Below are 23,777 nucleotides of genomic sequence, written 5' to 3'. Positions count from 1 at the left end.
GTAGATAACCCCTCTTGACTTTGGAGGTCATCAGGTCAAGGTCAAGGTCACAGTAACCTGTAACGCAAAAAAGTTAACAAATCTTCTCCCAGTGATATCTCAACAATGCCTGAACCTTTGATCATCAAACTTGACATGGAAGTTGGGCCTGACCAGGAGATGACCCTTATTGATTTTAGGATTCATTGGGTCAAAGGTCAAGTTTACAGTGACCTTGAATGCGAAAATGTTTCGAGTGATAATTCAACAATGCGCACCCATGGCCCTCAAACTTGACTTGGAGTTGTGTCTGACCTGTAGATGACCCCTTATGATTTTAGGGGTCATCGGGTCAAAGGTCAACATTACAGTGACCTTGAATGAAAAAAGCTTGTCTGTGTGATAACTTGTCAATGCCTGCACCCATGGCCCTCAAACTTGACATTTAGATTTTTGGTGACCAGCTGATGACTCCTATGGATTTTGAGGTAATAGAGTCAAAGGTCATGGTCATAACACACTCTATCCTCAAACTTTGAATGGTCATAATTTTAAAACTGCCTCAATGGCATCCAATGTCCACAGTGACAAATCAGCTGTCATTTCGGTCCATGCATATTTCATTCAATTTTCCATATAATCGTGACAACATGGCGCTCAGGGGGGGGGGGACATAATGTTTGACAAACAACTCTTGTTTATAACTGTTTAGCACTTTCACTCTGAATATTTATGGCCCGCTTCAAAGAAGAAATATTTCTTTGCACATGCCGGTCGGTCCATCGGTAGACCAAAGCCTATCCGATTGATATCTCGACAATTCCAGGGCCTATGGTCATCAAACTTGACATGAAGGTTGGGCCTGACAAGTTGATGACTCCTATTGATTTAAGGGTTCATTGGGTCAAAGGTCAAGGTCACAGTGACCTTTCACGCGAAAAGGTTGAAAAAGCTTCTCCGAGTGATATCTAAACAATGCCCGCACCTATGGTCATCAAACTTTACATGGAGTCTGGTACTAACCAGTAGATGACCCCTATTGATTTTAGGGGTCATCAGGTCATAGGTCAAGGTCACAGTGACCTTGAAAGCAAAAAGCTAGTCTGTGTGATAACTTGTCAATGCTTGCAACCGTGGCCCTCAAACTTGACATTTAGGTTTGGGGTGACCAGTAGAGGACTCCTATGGATTTTGAGGTCATAGAATCAAAGGTCAAGGTCACAACTCTTATTGGTCATTAATAATTATGTATTACGTTGATTTCTTGTGCCAAAGCTGAAATCTTTATGTGTCAAAGATTATATTCAAACAATCAATGCCAGTTGAAGGGATAGAAATACTGTGTTTTACTTTAAATTGTTCTTTTTTCATTTTTTTCATGGACATTTAATTTATTCAAACAGTAAGTACAAAACATACAGACCAAGCAAAGTAACATTTTATATAGATATACATTTGATATGGTATATCTATTTTCTAAATAAGAAATAATTGGGTCAATTTTATAATCATTAAAAACTAAACATGTATGGTTTTATCATAATACAATACAAGAAATAGACAACATGCTATCTATTTTAACAATGCTTAGTTTATGACCTTATGTTGAATGATATAGCCTCATTTGATCATAAAAATGTTTCATATTGTATCGCTTTAAACGCTGAAGTAATATCCATTATTTCAAAGAAAAGAAATAAAGAAAATAGACATGTTGAACTGTTCTTGATTTATAATGAGGAAGTTATAAATGTGGTTGGAAGAAATGTCTGAGTGTAGTTCTGATTGGTGATTAAATAAGGGCTCTTTGCTTGTATTAAAAAAAAAAAAATCTACTGAGAACCAAGATTTGTCGTAAATGTCCTATTGGATGCGCTGCGCTGGGGCTTGTCTATGTTAGTAACCCTGCACAATCCTCCCCATTCAGCAAGCCTCTTTAAATCCACTAAAATTGATAATCATCACCTCAAACAGTATGTGGTGCATGTCTTATGCATGTGACTCCGACCAATCATGACTCAGAGCAATCAGCAATCAATTTCCACTACAATATATCAATTCACAATTTTTGGCAAGAATGAAGAATGTTTCGCTCCGTTATTAAAGTAGGTGGTGTGTAACCCAAATTATACGATAGGGTATTGGTTTATATGCTTGATGTCAGGAGCCTGAGAAGGTGCGCTGTAAACAAATAGTGCCATATTGTTATGCTTTTCTTGGAAACACTTTGCCTTTTTTAAGTTCAGAAATATAAGATGCACTCTTACTCCCAAAAAAGATTTACCACAATTAATACAATAGTTTTGATATATCAAAAAGGATGAATAAATGTCAAAAACAATGGTTCTTATAAAGGATACAGAGTTTCATTTAAAAGAAAGGTGCAGAAAACATGGTATTTCTACGTTATGAAACGATAGATCACAGTAACGAAATCTTAAAGCACTCACCAATCATTTAATATTTTTGTGTTTTCAGCTATTAAATACACAATTACAATCTTGTTATCAGTAATTACTATTTTCCATAATTGCATTATTTAGTGAGTAATTAAAGGATTATCAATCAAAATTTATGTTTGTTTATATGCATGTGTATGAATTGATTTTGAATAAGAGTGTCACTTTAAGGAATTTGTGGAATCAGAATTAAGACTCATAAAAGACCCCCTAAGCATTTATTAGGGCATGGGCATCTAATAGGGTATTTACGGTATATATTTTTTAAGGTTATATTTCTGTTATAGATATAAGATACCTAGCTTAAGTTTACCACTATGTTTATTGTTATCATGGTAAAGTGACACATTTTTGAGATGGAATACAGTCACTGACATAACACAATAGTAATACATGACTAGAGCAGTTGTCATATTACTTTATGTTTTATCTCCTTCATATTAACTGGTTGAGTTTATGATTATGATACAGGATGTATTGATATGTGTTTTTTTTATCTTGATTAGTCACTCATTTGACATTTAATTTTGTCAAAACAGAAAGTAGTTTTCCTAATATCATAATGGATTTTGAATAATCTTAAAATAGAATTTAGTGATTTTTTGTCACAGTGGAATCAATATTGTAATAAACAGTTTAAAAAACTAAATTAGGAAAGAGGAAGTAGGAGAAGATTATTTATTTATTTATTATTTCTCTGTCTTAATTTTGTATTTGCAATACAGCAGTTGAATAATGTTACCTGTGGATTAAATATGTTTAACTATCTCTCCAAGTTCAATCAATATAATTTGGAACATTATACTTTAAAATAAAAAAAATGCCTTTTTTTGGAAAAGGCAAGAACAAAAATAGACGGAGGTGTTTTTACACTGACCAGCTTGTGAAAGATTATTCTGTGGGACGAAGTCTTTGTGAACTATATTTTCCATCTCCAAGTCTGGATTTGGATGAGTTTGGTGCTATAAAGGAAGTTTGTATTTCGGGCGATCTGGAAATGATCTCTACCAAAGATTGCACAATTCATTTGTGTGAAATCCCAAATTTTCCTGCAAACTGTCCGTTTCATTTGGATGACACGGGACAAACTAGCGAGGTCTGTTAACGGGTGTTATTTGCTCTATTTCTCTTTTGAATATTAAAAATTAATTATTGGTGCTGAAATAATTTTAAGACTTAATTTTACTTATGAATATGCTTGCCGTTGTAGTAATTTTAAGTTTGTTGTCAAAAATGAAAGAAGATATTGTTCATAGCCTTGGTGAATATTTCACTGTCGGTGTCATTCTCATTGTTGTGCAAAAACTTTCACCATGGCCATAACTTCAAAAACATTCAAGTTATCAAAATTCAACTTGGTACAAAAGCTTCCAGAGACAGTATGCACATTTACAGCAAGGCCCATAACTCTAGCTTTAATAATAGTTGAGTTATACGGTACCCCTTTTTGACTGAGCAAACAGACAAGTGTTGATAAACTTACAATGCCATATTGCTTCCCAAAGAATCTTAACACTATACATTCTTTATTTTACTTATGAATATGCTTGCTGCTAAGGTTATATTTAGCTCAAATCAATTCTTGAAGAAAAAAGTGAAAAGTTATAGCCTTGAGTTGTTGTTGTGTAGTTGTGCGAACACTTTAATCTTGGCCGTAACTCAAAAATATTTAAGATTTTAGTATGAAATTATGTATTTATACTTTATATGCTTGAGACAATTCTATACGTTGTGAAAGGACAGAAAAAGTGACAGTCATTCGAACGGACAGCATCTGAAATTTTGATAGTCCAAAAAAATTCCGACAAATATCAGGTAAAAAAATGACTAAGGACCTATGTTCAGTCTTTGCCAGAGAATATAAGTATCTATCATGTGTTTCCGGTAGGGATAGAAAAATCTGACCCGAGGGCACGCGCATAAGCCATTAACGAGGCTTGCCGAGTTACCGGCCACGCAGCGGGCCCGAGGTTTGGATTTTTAGTTCCGGATTGATATTTTTTCTTGCATATCTACAATTATCAATTTGTGGAAAAATTGACGTAGAAAACGCACTTTTGTACATGAATGGATCATTTCAAGTGTGGGGGATGAGATTGTTGACTCTCCCATTTGGGTGATAACATAACACAGTACAATTTACAATTTTCTTTTTGTACCTGGTGCACCTGCATTTCGAAATTAGCCGCTTTTGCAAAAAACCTGTGGTTGGTAGAGAATGCGTATAGTGATATCAAAACTCATTAAGTTTTACCTAGATTATTTATTTGCTCTTTATAAAGTTGTATTAAACCTACACATGAAATAGTGGTTGATTTATTTACAATTTCTGTTGACTGAAGTCAGTGCATCTGTTTAAGGAAAATATTGATATATAAACCTTCCCATGTTTTTCAATATAAACTGTTTATATTATAATATCAGGTAGTGCTACAGCAGTTTTACTTGGGCTAGGGGGAAGGACTGGTGTAAACTTTTATTTCAGGTGGGTGTGGGCGGGGGGGGGGGGGGACTACTGGGGTATGAACTACATTTAAACACTGTTAAGCCGAAGTTGTCTGGACCCAGATAAAAAATTTGGAATAACGATATTTCAGATTAACAATTTTTAGAAAATGACAGTGTTCGCGAATTATTGGTGCCGTAAATTATAGTGAAGATTGCAATTTGCAATGTCAGCTACACGTTACCAACATGTTGCATTTTGTTTGAGTGATTTTTCAGTATACATGTTTGTTCCCTTCTCTGGATAGCTCGGGGTCGAGTGAGTAAGTTGGCGATTGAATTTGATGAGATAGGCATTGCAAATGATATTCAGATTGGGTAAACCAGCCATTATATACACACTACACCACCCTAAAAAATCGCTTTTATAATGACACCGATGTTTGTTATGGCGTGCTTAATGTCATTCTTTAATAGCTGTGAAATACCAAATCGGGACCATAATTTTTTCTTTGAAATAGCGATTTTGAATTATTGCTAAAACAAATAATTAAACAAAGAAGGTTTTAAATCGGGACCAATTCGAAATATCGATAATTTTGGATAAATGGTGTTCAGAATAGCGGTGTTTAAATGTTTGTTATTCAAATAGGAATGAAGATTCATGTGGTAATCTCAAAATTTGAGAAAACAGCCTTATTTCAAAAAAGGTGGGTCAATCTAAATGTTTAAAGAGTAAAAACCCTTGTTTTAGCTATATCAATAGTTTATTTTAGTTTGTGTAGATTTTAAATTGTTCTTGAAAATTAGGAAGTTATAAACTTTCCAGTTATTGAGGAATTAAAAGTATCCATCTACCAGTATCTATTTCATGCATACAAATTGCAGATATAAATATGAGACTCATATGTTTTGAAGCTTATAGTTCTGTTAGAGATATTAAACATAAGTTACATAACTGTGTTATTTGTGGATTTTTTGGGGGTATGGAATACAGTCGCTGTGAGCGTACATAACACAATGATTTATACACGACTTCATATTAACTCATTGATTTCATGAAAATTATGTAGGATGTATTGATATATGTTCATTACTTAATTTAATTTTGTGCAAACAGAGTCTTTTAATGGATTGTGAATAATCTTAAAATATAATTATGTTACAGTGGATTCGATATTGTAATAAACAATTTAAAACACTAAATGGCAAAGAGGAAGAAAAAGAAGATTAATAAGTTCTCTGTCTTAATTTTGAATTTGAAATACTGTTGAATAATGTAACCAGTGGATTAGATAAGTTTTACTATTTCTCAATGTTCAATCAATATTATTCGGAACATTATACACTACTTTAAAATAAAAAAATGCCTTTTTTCAGAAAAGGCAAGAACAAAAATCGATGGAAGTGTTTTTACACTGACCAGCTTATGAAAGATCATTCTGTAGGACAAAGTCTTTGTGAACTATATTTTCGAACTCCATGTGTGGATTTGGATGAGTTTGGGGCTATTAAGGAAGTTTGTGATTCGGGCGATCTGGAAATGGAGATGATCCCCACTAAAGAATGCACAATACATTTATGTAAAATCCCAAATTTTCCTAAAAACTGTCGGTTTCGTTTGGATGACACGGGACAAACTAACAAGGTCTTTTTTCAGGTGTTTCTTGTTGAAAAATATGATTCACATTTGGAAAGCATGCCAGGATATTATTTTTGTTCTTTTGAATCCTTACAATGCCATTTTGCTGCCCAAAGAATCCAAACACTAATTTCATAAGTTAACTTATGAATATGCTTGCTGCTGTTATTATTTCAGCTTATTGTCAAAGATGTTGTTAGTGTTGATGTTCTTGTCATAGCGGTTGTTGGTGTAGATGTTGATGGTGTAGATGTTGTTGTTGTAGATGTTCTTGTCATAGATGTTGTTGGTGTAGATGTTCTTGTCATAGATGTTGTTGGTGTAGATGTTCTTGTCATAGATGTTGATGGTGTAGATGTTCTTGTCATAGATGTTGTTGGTGTAGATGTTCTTGTCATAGATGTTGATGGTGTAGATGTTCTTGTCATAGATGTACTTGTCATAGATGTTCTTGTCATAGATGTTGATGGTGTAGATGTTCTTGTCATAGATGTTGTTGGTGTAGATGTTGATGGTGTAGATGTTGTTGGTATAGATGTTGATGGTGTAGATGTTCTTGTCATAGATGTTGTTGGTATAGATGTTGTTGGTGTAGATGTTGTTGTCTTTAATGGTGTTGGTGTAGATGTTTTTGTCATAGATGTTGTTGGTGTAGATGTTCTTGTCATAGATGTTGATGGTGTAGATGTTGTTGGTGTAGATGTTGTTGGTGTCGATGTTGTTGGTGTAGATGTTGTTGTCTTTTATGTTGTTGGTGTAGATGTTGTTGGTATAGATGTTGTTGGTGTAGATGTTGTTGTCTTTTATGTTGTTGGTGTAGATGTTCTTGTCATAGAAGTTGATGGTGTAGATGTTTTGGTCATAGATGTTGTTGGTGTAGATGTTATTGGTGTAGATCTTGTTGATGTAGATGTTGTTGGTGAAGATGATGTTCTTGTCATAGGTGTTGTTGGTGTAGATGTTGTTGGTGTATATCTTCTTGTCAAAGATGTTCTTGTCATAGATGTTGTTTGTGTAGATGTTGTTGATGTAGATGTTGTTAGTTTAGAGGTTAATTGTGTAGATGTTGTTGGTGGCAATATTCTTGTCATAGATGTTCTTGTCATAGATGTTGTTGGTGTAGATATTGTTGATGTAGATGTTGTTAGTGTAGAGGTTGATGGTGTAGATGTTGTTGGTGTAGATATTCTTGTCATAGATGTTCTTGTCATAGATATTGTTGGTGTAGGTGTTGTTGGTGAAGATGTTCTTGTCATAGATATTGTTGGTGTAGATGTTGTTGGTGAAGATGTTGTTAGTGTAGATGTTTTTGTCATAGATGATTTTGGTGAAGATGTTTTTGTCATAAGTGTTGTTGGTGTAGATGTTCTTGTCATAGATGTTGTTGGTGTAGATGTTCTTGTCATAGATGTTGTTGGTGTATATGTTCTTGTCAAAGATGTTCTTTTCATAGATGTTGTTGGTGTAGATGTTGTTGATGTAGATATTGTTAGTATAGATGTTGATGGTGTAGATGTTGTTGGTGGCAATATTCTTGTCATAGATGTTCTTGTCATAGATGTTGTTGGTGTAGATGTGTGTAGAGTGTAGAGGTTGATGGTGTAGATATTCTTGTCATAGATGTTCTTGTTATAGATATTGTTGGTGTAGATGTTGTTGGTGAAGATGTTCTTGTCATAGATATTGTTGGTGTAGATGTTGTTAGTGTAGATGTTCTTGCCATAGATGTTTTTGGTATAGATGTTCTTGTCATAAGTGCTTTTGGTGTAGATGTTCTTGTCATAGATGTTGTTGGTGTAGATGTTGTTGGTGTATATGTTCTTGTCAAAGATGTTCTTGTCATAGATGTTGTTGGTGTAGATGTTGTTGATGTAGATGTTGTTAGCGTAGAGGTTGATGGTGTAAATGTTGTTGGTATAAATATTCTTGTCATAGATGTTGTTGGTGTAGATATTGTTGTCGTAGATGTTGTTGGTGAAGATATTCTTGTCATAGGTGTTGTTGGTGTAGATGTTCTTGTCATAAATGTTTTTGGTGTAGATGTTCTTGTCAAAAGTGTTGTTGGTGTAGATGTTGTTGGTGTAGATGTTGTTGGTGTAGGTGTTGTTGGCATTGATGTTTCTGCTGTAGATGTTGTTGATATAGATGTTCTTGTCATAGTTGTGCAAATACTTAAACCTTGGCTATTAGTACAAACAGCATTAAAGGAATCATACTGTAACTTTGTACAAGTGTTGTTTGAGACAGAATGCACATGCACAGCAAGTTCCATTACTCTTTTCTGCTGGAAAGAAGACAAGTATTGATATACTAACAATGCTGTATTGCTTCCCAAAGAAGTTTAACAATATACATTTTATATTTTACTTATAAATATGCTTGCTGATGTGGTTTTTAGCCCATCAAATTTTAAGGTTATGTAAGGTTTGTAATGGGCATAAATTTGCTTTATTTGCACCTATTGCAAAATAAAGTCAAACATCTGGCCCCAATTTCTCAAAACTTCTTAAGGTTAACAGGCTGAAAGTAGCTCATTTCAATTACCAAAAGTAATACTTAAATTTGATTTTGATAAATGAAAAATGGTTGATTGTAATTATCAGAAAGATAATTCCTATTTTAAGTTTAAAATATCTCAAAGAAGTAAATATAACAGAAATTATAGATAAACAAAAATAGTGATCTTAGCTTAATCCTGTTATTAGAGACTTAAGACGTTTCAAGAAATTGGGGCCAGTTCATATCATTATGAAAACAAAACATTATAAGGGTGTACCGTTACTATGATCAATTTACAACCATTATTGGATCAACGTTATGACCAAATCAAAGATAGCCCCTGAACGGGTGTAGAATCACTCCTATGCAGTGATTTCCCTTGTTGAAAATTATGTTTTTATTATGCGCTGTCTGGTGTTTTTAATCGATGAAGTTCTGTGTTAAGGATCACGCTTTAATATCATGTATGTAAAACACGTACTTATCCACTTCAATGTGGTAGTTGATTGAAACCATTACACTTAATTGAATGAAATTATGGTACAAAACTACATAAGATCATACAATTCTCTTTCCTTAGGAAAAAATCTGTAGGTATCAGTCAAGGTAATTGTGATTTCCTTGGTATCGTTGTTGGCGTCATTGTGCAAAAACTTTAACCTTGACCCATGATAACTCAAAAACTTTTAAGATATTCAAATGTAACATGGTACACATATAGCTATAGACACTATGTGTTCATTTAAAGCAAGGCTCTTAACTCTGACTCTAATTATTGTCCAGCTCTGCCCCATTTCTCTCTGAAAGAAATCAGATCATCTTTGGAATGGAGTTAGCTCTGCAGACCTGTATATTAGCCTGAGCTATTGTGATAGGGTGATTGTCTTTCGTCGTCCGTCCGTCCTTCATCAACATTTTCCTTCAAACAACTTCTCCTTCTAAATCACTGGGGCAATTTCAACCAAACTTCACAGGAATGTCCCTTGAGTGGTGCTTTTCCAGATTCCTTCAATAAAAGTGGTTCCATGCAGAACTCTGGTTGCCATGGCAGCTGAAAGGAAAAACTTTGAAAATCTTCTTCTCAGAAACTGCTGGCCTGAGTTCAACCTAATATAACGCTCCTTAGGTCACCATGTATTAAATTCCTTCAGCCCATGTTGATTTGTAAAAAAACATGGCCTCCATGGAGTATGCCTACTTTTCACTATATATGTCTATATGGAAAACTTTGGAAATCTTCTCTTCAGAAACCATTGACCTTATTTTAAAGTTATTTTATGTAAATGTTCTTTAGGTGACCATATATCAAATTCCTTCACCCAATTGTGATTCATAAAAAACATGGCCGCCAGGGACGGAGCTAGTTTCACTGTATGTCTATATGGAAAACTTAATAACTCATCTTCAGAAACCATAGGCCCGATTTCAAAATATTTTAACAGAAATGTTCCTGATGTGCCCCTTTTATAAAAAATATTGATTACTTTTTATAAAAAAAAAGGTTATTATTAATATTGTTTTATTTGTTTTTGGTTTAATATATATATATATATATATATATATATATATATATATATATATATATATATATATATATATATATATATATATATATATATATATATATAACTATATATATAATTTTTATATATATATATATATATTTTAGGATTTTTTTATTTTTTTTTATTGTTATACAATCATTGAAGGTATCAACTTCAAACTTAATGAACTTTACGAGCGTTGGTGTTTGTTTCGTGGCACTCTGGTTAAAATGTCAATAAAGAAAAAAGAGGGAATGGCCATTTCGATCTTATATCAACTCTTTACTCTTTTCCTTCAATTAGGATACTAGCTACTGTAATCAAATAGACCTCCATATAAATTGGATTATGAAAAAATGTTAGTCAGAAAGGAACAAAGTTTCAGGAGGTATTCTCAAAATTTTAAGAAAACAGCATTATTTCAATGAAATTTTCAGAGGGCAGCAGATAATAATGGGTTCAGCTATATAGATAGATATAGATATATATAATGTATATATATGGAGTAAAAACCCTTGTTAGTTATATCATTAGTTTATTTTAGTTGATTGTGATGATATTTAGGTGATATGAATCGCTCCTGAGTGCCTTTCCTGAGTAAAAACTAGTGAGATAGCTTATGAGAGGCTAAGAGAATGTGCCCCAGGTGGGGCTTGAAGCCCCAACATCTTGAGTAAGAGGAGGACACCTTAACCAATAGACCACTCTCATTGAAACTGATTTAATTTAACCATAAATTATCTGTTTACTTCAGGTTTGTTTGAGTATAGACCTCCGTACCAGGAAGACCGGGGATCTCAGTTATACTGTACGCGACAAATATTGGCACGAGATTCGCAAGAAAGTTGGCAAATGGCAGCGGTTTCTGATCCACTTTGATGATGCTGACAACAATTTTGTTGAGTTGGAACAAAAGCTAGAAAACACCCTTGCTCTTGTGAATGAGGCTAAGCCTTGCAGCTGTATGTTTAAATTTAGCTTATTTGTTTTTTGAAGAAAAATGTTGTGTTGCATAGCCTTTGTGTCATCGATGCTATTGTCATTAATTGTGCAAAACTTTAACCTTGGCCACAACTGAAAAAACATTCAAGATATTCAAATGAAACTTGTTTTACATGTTGCCAGGGACAAAATACGTATGTATAGCAAAGCCCATAAACTGACTTATAGAATAAATGACGTATGCCCATGTTTTAGCTTGACTTTTCGAAGAATAAAGAGAGCTATACTACTCAACCTAGTGTCTGCGTCACACCTGTGGTTAAGGTTTTGCACCTTTTAGTCATTATCTCAGCAAATACATCATGTATTGCATTGAAACTTTAGATATGTGATTCCAACTATCAAACCTACTTAATTTATGAAGTTAAGATATCACTATTTTTTAATATAATGCAGATTTTTGGCCATTTTCAACTTAGAAATTCTGGATAAGGTTTTGCATGTAACCACATTTAAGTCAATATCTCAGGATCATCATGTATTAAATTGAAACTTTATTCCAGGGCTCATAACCATCCATCCTTCTTAATTTAATAAGTCAGATATCTCGATCTTGCAAAAAAATCAATTTTGCACCTTTATTATTCGACTTAGAAATTCTGGTAAAAGATGCACTCTTTCTTCCAAATAAGATGTACCACAATAAATACAATTACTTAAATTTGTCGAAAAGGAGAAATAAATTTTGAATACAATAGTTCTTATTCATCAAAGGATACAGTACAGTGTTTAATTTGAATGAAAGGTGTGGAAAACACTGCATTTCTACCTTACGAGACGATAGTTGATCACTGTAAATTTTTTAGGACCCACCACTCATTTATTTGGTATTTGTGCATTTTCAGCTATTAAATACACAGTTACAATATTGTTATCAGTGATTAATATTTTCCATAAATGCATTATTTAGTTGATGTATTGCATTGGAACTTTATACAATCTAGTTTAATAACTCAATCTTGCATATAATGCAAATTTTGCCCCTTTATTATGCCCCCGAAGGTGGGCATATTAAAATCGCACCGTCCGTCCGGCTCTGTAACTTTCCCTTGTATGGAGCATGTTTGAGTCAAATATCTCAGCAGGTTTGTGGGTTCAAGCCCCAGTATGTTTTGAGTCAAACATCTCAAGAGGTTGTGGGTTCAAGCCCCAGCATGTTTGAGTCAAACATCTCAGGAGGTTGTGGGTTCAAGCCCCAGCATGTTTTGAGTCAAATATCTCAGGAGGTTGTGGGTTCAAGCCCCAGCATGTTTGAGTCAAACATATCAAGAGGTTGTGGGTTCAAGCCCCAGCATGTTTGAGCCAAACATATCAAGAGGTTGTGGGTTCAAGCCCCAGCATGTTTGGGTCAAACTTCTCAGGAGTTTGTGGGTTTAAGCCCCAGCATGTTTCAGTTAAATATCTCAGGAGGTTGTGGGTTCAAGCCCCAGTATGTTTTGAGTCAAACATCTCAGGAGGTTGTGGGTTCAAGCCCCATGCAGCATGTTTCAGTCAAACATCTCAGGAGGTTGTGGGTTCAAGCCCCAGTATGTTTTGAGTCAAACATCTCAGGAGGTTGTGGGTTCAAGCCCCAGTATGTTTGAGTCAAACATCTCAAGAGGTTGTGGGTTCAAGCCCCAGCATGTTTGAGCCAAACATCTCAAGAGGTTGTGGGTTTAAGCCCCAGCATGTTTCAGTCAAATATCTCAGGAGGTTGTGGGTTCAAGCCCCAGTATGTTTTGAGTCAAACATCTCAGGAGGTTGTGTGTTCAAGCCCCAGCTTTTTTCCTCTTTATTAAGAATCAATTCAAGCCGGTCCTTAAATATTAACTCAAATCATATAAAAAAAATTCCAAAATAATTTGCTTATAGGCCTGTGAGTGTCGTTGCACATAAATTTATGATATATTCATAGGTCAACTGATTATGAGTCTACTGTATTAAGATGTGAAATCACTGATAGTAGTGGTTCTTGTCAGATTTAATTTCCTTGTTTGAGGTTTGGTGTTAATCATGTGAAAACTGTGGTTGGAAATTGATATATATATAATGAGTAAATAGTAGATTTCGTATAAGATCATTATACGTATATATACTTGTATTATTTGGTGAGTAAACTTGTAGTCTATTCATGTACATGTAAATGTTTGTTTTTCTGATATATGATACCTTAAGTGTTCTGAACGAAAATCAGAATCTGATCGTATAGAACTTGCATCACTTGCTTTAGCTTAATATTGACTATGAGAATGTGCACCTGGTTTCTCATGAAAAGTGTTATCAATCCTCACATATTTGTACCTTTAAAGTGACCAAAGGTTGCCTCTTCACAATTTTTTTAGCTTTATTTGCTATATTTGGTGTGCACTAGGCTCAACTTTGTGATGGAGATGAGGGAACAACAGACTATACCTCCGTTTACCTCCAATTTCAATTAATTGGCTCCATAACGCAAGATGTGTTGAAGCATTTCAACTCACAACAAAATGTTGTAGCTCTTATGATTCCTGATCATGTTTTTACTTCACCTCATTGTACTATTGATACAGAAAATAAATTCACAAATAAGGGTGATGTCATGTTAAGTGTCTCTTCTACTTTTGTTTCCAGTATTTCTTCTGGTAGCTGTGCAATCCCCGGCAGAGAAACGCAAGAGTCAGCTGAATAACAGACACAGTCGGATATCGCTGGCCGACCTACAGATAGTGACTGGGCAAGACAGAAGCAGCCCTCAGGTAGTGAAGAAATAAGATGTGTCATAAATACATACAGAATTGAGGTTCAATATTTACAATGTCATTGTGATATTAATAAACCATATATATATTTTTTTTTAATTTCGGGCGATTTTTATCTCCCGCCAGGAGACCAGGGGATGGATCAAAATTCCGGGGGATTTTTTACCCCGCCGTGGGATATGGCATGTATGTATTGCAGAGCTCCTGATAAAAAATTATTGAACCTTATTATCTTTTTGCAATGAGGTATTCAGGATATCAAATTGGACAAGTGTTTTTTTCTAACCTGTGGATTTGGAAGCTGATTGGGTGAAGAAGACAGATTGGCTATTGTATGAAATATAAAATGTATATGGATATATTCTTATATCATTAGTGCATTCTTTGCTGCAATTTATATGAGAAAAGGGTGAAAAGTATCAAGAGGTAGATCTATTCATCTTAAAATTTAACCCTGGTTTAAGACAATTCCAGTTCAAATCATTTCCAGAACAGTTCAGTATTTTAATTGTCAGTTTATACAAGAATGTATATACGGTACCATAAATGTCCTTTTCAACATGTATGCCCAATTTCAGCAGAAATAAAAAGACATACCGTAATGGTTTGTAGAACTTGTCTTGCAGAACATGAAAAACGCGACGTTATTACATCAATTGCTTAACTTGTCATTTCCGGTGTGTTTTTTGTATGTATGAAAACAAATGATATGATTGAATTGTGTAATAACTGAATATGCTGCTCATCTGGAGCTCTGTAAATGTGTAAATCTATCCACAGGTATTAGATGATTCTGATAGTGATAATGACGATGCATTTGGAACAGACAATGGTGTTCCTCTGAACCATACAGATGGTGATACTCTGGGAATTGAAGCTGACCTGATACCACCTCCCTTTGACGACATAGCTCCATATGATCCAGACGGCATTTTGCAGACTCTAGCGAGGTATCCAACAATATTTGAAAGTGTGGACAATTCCAGTGTGTTGACAAACATCAGCAATCTCTGTGATAGCCTTCATATTCATCCTAACGAGTTACCGCAGACACTCGAGTCCATTTTGAAATCAGCAGCGGAGATAACTTTGTCGGGTAATATTTGTGATATAAATGAAGACAAATCTGCCCCAGAAAAGGATAATTGCACTGATGGTGGTAAAGAGTCTAATTTTCCGACCTATTTTTCTTTGGGACAGTTTAAATCAGACATTGAGGATCATGATAAACATGGACCTAGTCCAATCAAACCAAAATTAAATTCCACATACTTTCCAATGGGAGTAGTAAAAAGAAGTTCACCAGAAATAAGGGAGAGAAAAATGTCAGACAGTTCAAAGCCGAGTCTAAAGTTGAAGAAGTGTCAAGAGACCGCTAAGTTGCTACAGACAGCTATAAATAGCAGTGATGTTCAGCATGCGCAGGAGTACGCCAAACAATTGGCAGTCGAGAAAGTTGAGGTGGATATTGATGTCAAGTTAAAAGAAAACAAGGAAGAAGAAAACCAGTTTGAGTAAGCAGTGGGTTTTTTTCATTTACCATTTTGACAATTGGGATGGGATATATCAGGTTGAATCAGTGTATCATTTTACTAATATTGGGAAGTTTCTTTAAGAATACACAAACCTTTCCATATTAACAACAACAATAAAACACCATAGAATTGGGAAGTTTATTTTCTTATTTTGAAAAAAAAAGTATATATTGTAGCATTGGGAATGAGGCTTAAATTAGTTCCCAAATTTGTAAGGAAAAGATGTATATTGATTTACTGAATTTGGTGTGCACTTTCAAAATGTCATTTTAATTTCATGGTAGCGAGGGAAGTTATATTTTGATTATTTTTAGTTTGTCTGTTTTTCAAGGCCTTGTCAAAGATCATGAAAATCTCCCTGTCTGCTCTCAGTTGCTTGCTGAAACATGCATGTTAATTCTAGCGAGAAATTACATAAGTAGTCACCTGATTGTCATGTTACTGACACAACAGGAATAAAAATAAATGATCATTCTCACAACTGTTAAGTCTCAAAATAACGGAATATATCAACTCATAAAAAAAATCATGATGAATAACCATATTTCATCTAAATGTATAATCAAAGTAACAAATTTATGAAGTTGATAAAAAAACATTATATTATTTGATAAATTATGCTGTATAACAGCATGCCCCTTCATGGTGATGGTGTCATAGCCATGGTAGTGTTGTCATAGTTATGGTTTTCGTGTCATAGCAATGGTAGTGTTGTCTTAGCCATGAAGGTGTTGTCATAGCCGTACTGGTGGTGTCAAAGCCATGGTGGTGTCATAGCCATGGTTATGGTGTCCATAGCCATGGTTATGGTGTCATAGCCATGGTTGTGGTGTCATAGCCATGGTTGTGGTGTAGCCATGGTTGTGGTGTCATAGCCAGGATGGTGGTGCCATAGCCATGGTTGTGGTGTCAAAGCCATGGTTGTGGTGTCATAGCCAGAATGGTGGTGTCAAAACCATGGTGGTATTGTCATAGCCTTAGTGGTGGTGTCATAGCCACAGTTGTGGTGTCATAGCCATAGTTGTGGTGTCATAGCCATAGTTGTGGTATCAAAGCCATTGTGGTGCCATGGCCATTGTGGTGGTGTCATAGCCATTGCTGTGTCATAGCCATTGTGGTGTCATGGCCATTGTGGTGGTGTCATAGCCATTGTGGTGTCATAGCCATTGTGGTGTCATAGGCATTGTGGTTTCATGGCCATAGTGGTGTCATGGCCATTGTGGTGGTGTCATGGCCATTGTGTTGTCATGGCCATTGTGGTGGTGTAATAGCCATTGTGGTGTCATAACCATTGGGGTGTCATGGCCATTGTGGTGGTGGCATAGCCATTGTGGTGTCATGGCGATTGTGGTGTCATAGCCATAGTGTTGTCATAGCCATAGTTGTGGTGTCATAGCCATAGTTGTGGTATCAAAGCCATTGTGGTGTCATGGCCATTGTGGTGGTGTCATAGCCATTGCGGTGTCATAGCCATTGTGGTGTCATGGCCATTGTGGTGGTGTCATAGCCATTGCGGTGTCATAGCCATTGTGGTGTCATAGGCATTGTGGTGTCATGGCCATAGTGGTGTCATGGCCATTGTGGTGGTGTCATGGCCATAGTGGTGTCATGGCCATTGTGGTGGTGTCATAGCCATTGTGGTGTCATAACCATTGGGGTGTCATGGCCATTGTGGTGGTGGCATAGCCATTGTGGTGTCATGGCCATTGTGGTGTCATAGCCATAGTGTTGTCATAGCCATAGTTGTGGTGTCATAGCCATTGTGGTGTCATAGCCATAGTTGTGGTGTCATGGCCATTGTGGTGTCATAGCCATTGTGGTGTCATGGCCATTTCTGTGGTGTCATAGTCATGGTGGTGTCATAGCCATTGTGGTGTCATAGCCATTCTGGTGTCATAGCCATAGTTGTGGTGTCATATCTATTGTGGTGTCATGGCCATTGTGGTGTCATAGTGATAGTTGTGGTGTCATAACCATTGTGGTGTCATGGCCATTTAGGTGGTGTCATAGTCATGGTGGTGTCATAGCAATGGTGGTATTGTCATAGTCATGGTGGTGGTTACATAGCAATGGTGGTATTGTCATAGTCATGGTGATGTCATAGCCATTGTGGTGGTGTGATAGCCATGGTGGTGGTGTAATAGCCATTGTGGTGGTGCCATAGCCATGGTGATGTTGTCATAGCCATGGTTTTGGTGTCATAGCCATGGTTTTGGTGTCATAGCCATGGTGGTGGTGTCATAGCCATAATGGTGGTGTCATAGCCATGGTGGTGATGTCATGGCCATGGTGGTGGTGTCATAGCCATGATGGTGGTGTCATAGCCATTGTGATGGTGCCATAGCCATAGTGGTGGTGTCATAGCCATTGTGTTGTTGCTATAGCAGTACTGGTGTTGTCAAAGCCATAGTGGTGTTGTCATAGCCATTGTGGTGTCATGGTCATTGTGGTGTCATAGCCATAGTGTTGTCATAGCCATAGTTGTGGTGTCATAGCCATTCTGGTGTCATAGTCATAGTTGTGGTGTCATATCCATTGTGGTGTCATGGCCATTGTGGTGTCATAGTGATAGTTGTGGTGTCATAGCCATTGTGGTGTCATGGCCATTTCGGTGGTGTCATAGTCATGGTGGTGTCATAGCAATGGTGGTATTGTCATAGTCATGGTGGTGGTTACATAGCAATGGTGGTATTGTCATAGTCATGGTGATGTCATAGCCATTGTGGTAGTGTGATAGCCATGGTGGTGGTGTCATAGCCATAGTGGTGGTGTTATAGCCATGGCGTTGGTGTAATAGCCATTGTGGTGGTGCCATAGCCATGGTGATGTTGTCATAGCCATGGTTTTGGTGTCATAGCCATGGTGGTGGTGTCATAGCCATAATGGTGGTGTCATAGCCATGGTGGTGATGTCATGGCCATGGTGGTGGTGTCATAGCCATGATGGTGGTGTCATAGCCATTGTGATGGTGTCATAGCCATTGTGGTGTTGCTATAGCAGTACTGGTGTTGTCAAAGCCATAGTGGTGTTGTCATAGTCATGTTGTTGGTGGAATGATCACGGTGGTATTGTCATAGCCATGGTGGTGATGCCATAGCCATGGTGGTGGTGTCATATCCATGTTGGTGTTGTCATAGCCATGGTGGTGGTGCCATATCCATCATGGTGGTGTCATAGCCATTATGGTGTTGTCATAGCCATGGTGGTGGTGGCATAGCCATTGTGGTGGTTTCATAGCCATTGTGGTGGTGTCATAGCCATGGTTGTGGTGTCATAGCCTTGTGGTGGTGGTGTCATAGCCATGGTGGTGTTGTCATAGCCATGTCGGTGTTGTCATAGCCAGGGTGGTGGTGTCATAGCTGTACTGGTGGTGTTATAGCCATGGTGGTGGTTTCATAGCCATATCAGTGGTGTCATAGCCATGGTGGCAGTGTCATTGCCATGGTGGTGGTTTCATAGCCATATCAGTGGTGGCATAGCCATGGTGGTGGTGTCATAGCAATGGTGGTGGTGTCATAGCCATGGTGGTGGTGTCATAGCCTTGTGGTGGTGGTGTCAAAGCCATGGTGGTGTTCGTGAATTTTTTTAACTTTACCTTTAATACTCTTATCAGTGAAAGATTTTCAAAAGAAAATTGGTATAAGTTGCCAGAGATAATACACACATGTATAGAATGGTTCATGGCTGACTTTAATTATTGTTGAGTGATGTCCTTATTCAGCTCAAATTATCACTCCAGAGCCCTCTGGTCTGTTCTATTTTGCTCAAATTTCAAGCCATGTGTGATCCTTACCTACCTACCTCAACCTGTAATTCTTCATTTTCAGTTTGAAAGTGAGTATCGAGGACAAGGAAGCTTCAGGCGTGTGTATTACTCTCAAAGTCCGTGCCACAGATACCTTACGGGATCTCAAAAATAAGGTACAGTAATGACTGAAATAAAACTGCTCGCACTTGCACTCAATTAGGCAAGTTGGGCTGTGTTCAGGATTGCTTTGTTTTTGTCAAATGAGCATTTTGCTGATGTTTTTGACTTTCAATGTTCCGTGTAGTAAATGTGTGATAAAACATTGTGCCAAAATGAAGTACATATTATTCTACTATCAGTATGTAAGTTGTAAACTCAACTATAATAACATGTATTCTTTTAATAACATGTATATTTTTAATTAAAACATTGATAAACTAGAAAAAAAACACAATGCAACACATCAATTTTCAGAGTAGATCTTATCTCTAACAACATTGATAAGAGAAGATCTTGTATCTCCAACAACATTGATAAAAGTAGATCTTGTATCTCGAACAACATTGATAAGAGTAGATCTTGTATCTCCAACAACATTGATAAGAGTAGATGTTGTATCTCCAACAACATTGATAAAAGTAGATCTTGTATCTCGAACAACATTGATAAGAGTAGAAGTTGTATCTCCAACAACATTGATAAGAGTAGATGTTGTATCTCCAGCAACATGGATAAGAGTAGATGTTGTAGCTCCAACAACATTGATAAGAGTAGATGTTCTAGCCCCAATTACATTGATAAGAGTAGATGTTGTAGCTCCAACAACATTGATAAAGAGTATATGTTGTATCTCCAACAACATTGATAAGAGTAGAAGTTGTATCTCCATATGTTGTAGCTCCAACAACACTTATAAGAGATGTTGAATCTCCATATGTTGTAGCTCCAACAACACTGATAAGAGGAGATGTTGTATCTCCATATGTTGTAGCTCCAACAACACTGATAAGAGGAGATGTTGTAGCTCCAACAACATTGATAAGAGTAGATGTTGTAGCTCCAACAATATTGATAAGAGTAGAAGTTGTAGCTCCAACAACACTGATAAGAGTAGATGTTGTAGCTCCAACAACACTGATAAGAGTAGATGTTGTAGCTCCAACAACATTGATAAGAGTAGAAGTTGTAGCTCCAACAACACTGATAAGAGTAGATGTTGTAGCTCCAACAACACTGATAAGAGTAGATGTTGTAGCTCCAACAACACTGATAAGAGTAGAAGTTGTAGCTCCAACAACATTGATAAGAGTAGATGTTGTATCTCCAACAACATTGATAAGAGTAGATGTTGTATCTCTAACAACATTGATAAGAGTAGATGTTGAATCTCCAACAACATTGATAAGAGTAGATGTTGTATCTCCAACAACATTGATACGAGTAGAAGTTGTATCTCCAACAACATTGATAAGAGTAGAAGTTGTAGCTCCAACAACACTGATAAGAGTAGATGTTGTAGCTCCAACAACACTGATAAGAGTAGATGTTGTAGCTCCAACAACACTGATAAGAGTAGATGTTGTAGCTCCAACAACACTGATAAGAGTAGATGTTGTAGCTCCAACAACACTGATAAGAGTAGAAGTTGTAGCTCCAACAACATTGATAAGAGTAAATGTTGTATCACCAACAACATTGATAAGAGAAGATGTTGTATCTCTAATAACATTGATAAGAGTAGATGTTGAATCTCCAACAACATTGATAAGAGTAGATGTTGTATCTCCAACAACATTGATACGAGTAGAAGTTGTATCTCCAACAACATTGATAAGAGTAGATGTTGTATCTCCAACAACATTGATAAGAGTAGATGTTGTATCTCCAACAACATTGATAAGAGTAGATGTTGGATCTCCAACAACATTGATAAGAGTAGATGTTGTATCTCCAACAACATTGATAAGAGTAGAAGTTGTATCTCCAACAACACTGATAAGAGTAGATGTTGTAGCTCCAACAACACTGATAAGAGTAGATGTTGTAGCTCCAACAACATTGATAAGAGTAGAAGTTGTAGCTCCAACAACACTGATAAGAGTAGATGTTGCAGCTCCAACAACACTGATAAGAGTAGATGTTGCAGCTCCAACAACATTGATAAGAGTAGATGTTGTATCTCCAACAACATTGATAAGAGTAGATGTTGTATCTCCAACAACATTGATAAGAGTAGATGTTGTATCTCCAACAACATTGATAAGAGTAGATGTTGAATCTCCAACAACATTGATAAGAGTAGATGTTGTATCTCCAACAACATTGATAAGAGTAGAAGTTGTATCTCCAACAACATTGATAAGAGTAGAAGTTGTATCTCCAACAACATTGATACGAGTAGAAGTTGTATCTCCAACAACATTGATACGAGTAGAAGTTGGATCTCCAACAACATTGATAAGAGTAGATGTTGTATCTCCAACAACATTGATAAGAATAGATGTTGTATCTCCAACAACATTGATAAGAGTAGAAGTTGTATCTCCAACAACATTGATACGAGTAGAAGTTGTATCTCCAACAACATTGATAAGAGTAGATGTTGTATCTCCAACAACATTGATAAGAGTAGAAGTTGTATCTCCAACAACATTGATACGAGTAGATGTTGTATCTCCAACAACATTGATAAGAGTAGAAGTTGTATCTCCAACAACATTGATAAGAGTAGAAGTTGTATCTTGAACTATATTGTTAAGAGTATATGTTGAATGTTAAACTGCATTGTTCAGATTAGATGTCGAATGTTGAACTTCATTTTTCCGAAAAGATGTGGGATCCTGAACTTCATTGTTCAGAGTATATGTGATATTTTGAATTTCATTGGTCAGAGTGTGTGCTGGATCTTGAACTTCATGGTTCAGAGTGTGTGCTGTATCTTGAACTTTATGGTTCAGAGTGTGTGCTGTATCTTGTACTTCAGTGTTCAGAGTATGTGTGGTATCTTCAACTTCATTGTTCAGAGAATATGTTATATCTTGAGCTTTATTGTTCAAAGCATATTTTGCATCTTGAACTTCATTGTTCGGAGTGTATTTTTTATCTTGACCTACATTGTTCAGAGTGTATATTGTATCTTAAAGATGTTGCTGAAGCACAGTTTCCCGGTTGAAGTCCAGCGGTGGATTATTGGTCAGCGGATTCCCATGGATAACGAGACCCTTGCTCAGTGTAGGGTGAAAAACCACGGATATACATGCTTCCTGTATCTTATGTCCGCCAAGTCTGTCGGCCTCTCGCGGGAAGAGTTCCGAAAAAAGCAAGAAATGCTGCTGAATCCAAGTAAGGGCCAAAGTTTGGAGCCTGAAGAGTGATATGTAATTTAGTTGAGATTTTGAATTGAAATGGAAATTATTTGAAAAATATCGCCGTCAAATTGGCATATCATGAGTAACATTGAATGTTTTAAATTAAAACACATCAACTCCTAAGTCAAGTTATTAATGAAAGTACTATGGACAATTATTTTACCTCACATTAAACAAATTTGCCAGAAAGAAATCATTTAAAGAATATTCTTGAAAATACTGAATAGTACGAGCGCAGAGATAAGTTGGAATTGGATGACAATGCTGTAAACACCTGATTGTCATGTTACTGACACAACAGGAATAAAAATAAATGATCATTCTCACAACTGTTAAGTCTCAAAATAACGGAATATATCAACTCATAAAAAAAATCATGATGAAAACCATATTTCATCTAAATGTATAATCAAAGTAACAAATTTATGAAGTTGATAAAAAAACATTATATTATTTGATAAATTATGCTGTATAACAGCATGCCCCTTCATGGTGATGGTGTCATAGCCATGGTAGTGTTGTCATAGTTATGGTTTTCGTGTCATAGCAATGGTAGTGTTGTCTTAGCCATGGAGGTGTTGTCATAGCCGTACTGGTGGTGTCAAAGCCATGGTGGTGTCATAGCCATGGTTATGGTGTCATAGCCATGGTTGTGGTGTCATAGCCATGGTTGTGGTGTCATAGCCATGGTTGTGGTGTCATAGCCAGGATGGTGGTGTCATAGCCATGGTTGTGGTGTCAAAGCCATGGTTGTGGTGTCATAGCCAGAATGGTGGTGTCATAACCATGGTGGTATTGTCATAGCCACAGTGGTGGTGTCATAGCCACAGTTGTGGTGT

At 36.3% G+C, this 23,777-nt stretch overlaps 1 protein-coding gene across 3 annotated transcripts in view; it reads left to right on the top strand.

Moving 5' to 3' along the window:
* Positions 1-2,797: 2,797 nt before the first annotated feature.
* Positions 2,798-23,777, top strand: part of LOC128243404 (ranBP-type and C3HC4-type zinc finger-containing protein 1-like) — a 45,411-nt gene continuing 24,431 nt past the window's right edge. Inside the window, exons 1-6 of one of the 3 annotated variants that reach the window (XM_052961176.1) lie at positions 2,798-3,534; positions 11,323-11,530; positions 14,160-14,284; positions 15,068-15,801; positions 19,650-19,743; positions 22,714-22,912. In XM_052961176.1, coding sequence (XP_052817136.1) covers positions 3,259-3,534; positions 11,323-11,530; positions 14,160-14,284; positions 15,068-15,801; positions 19,650-19,743; positions 22,714-22,912 — 1,636 coding nt within the window. In that variant the 5' untranslated portion in view covers positions 2,798-3,258. Of the gene's footprint in view, positions 3,535-6,181; positions 6,532-11,322; positions 11,531-14,159; positions 14,285-15,067; positions 15,802-19,649; positions 19,744-22,713; positions 22,913-23,777 lie in introns of those variants that run through there. The other 2 variants (XM_052961177.1, XM_052961175.1) reach the window with 2 other exon arrangements.

Source organism: Mya arenaria, chromosome 8 (assembly GCF_026914265.1).
Source record: "Mya arenaria isolate MELC-2E11 chromosome 8, ASM2691426v1".
Taxonomy (NCBI): domain Eukaryota; kingdom Metazoa; phylum Mollusca; class Bivalvia; order Myida; family Myidae; genus Mya; species Mya arenaria.
Note: the sequence above shows the minus strand (reverse complement) of the source record. Positions and strands in the feature narration are given on the sequence as shown.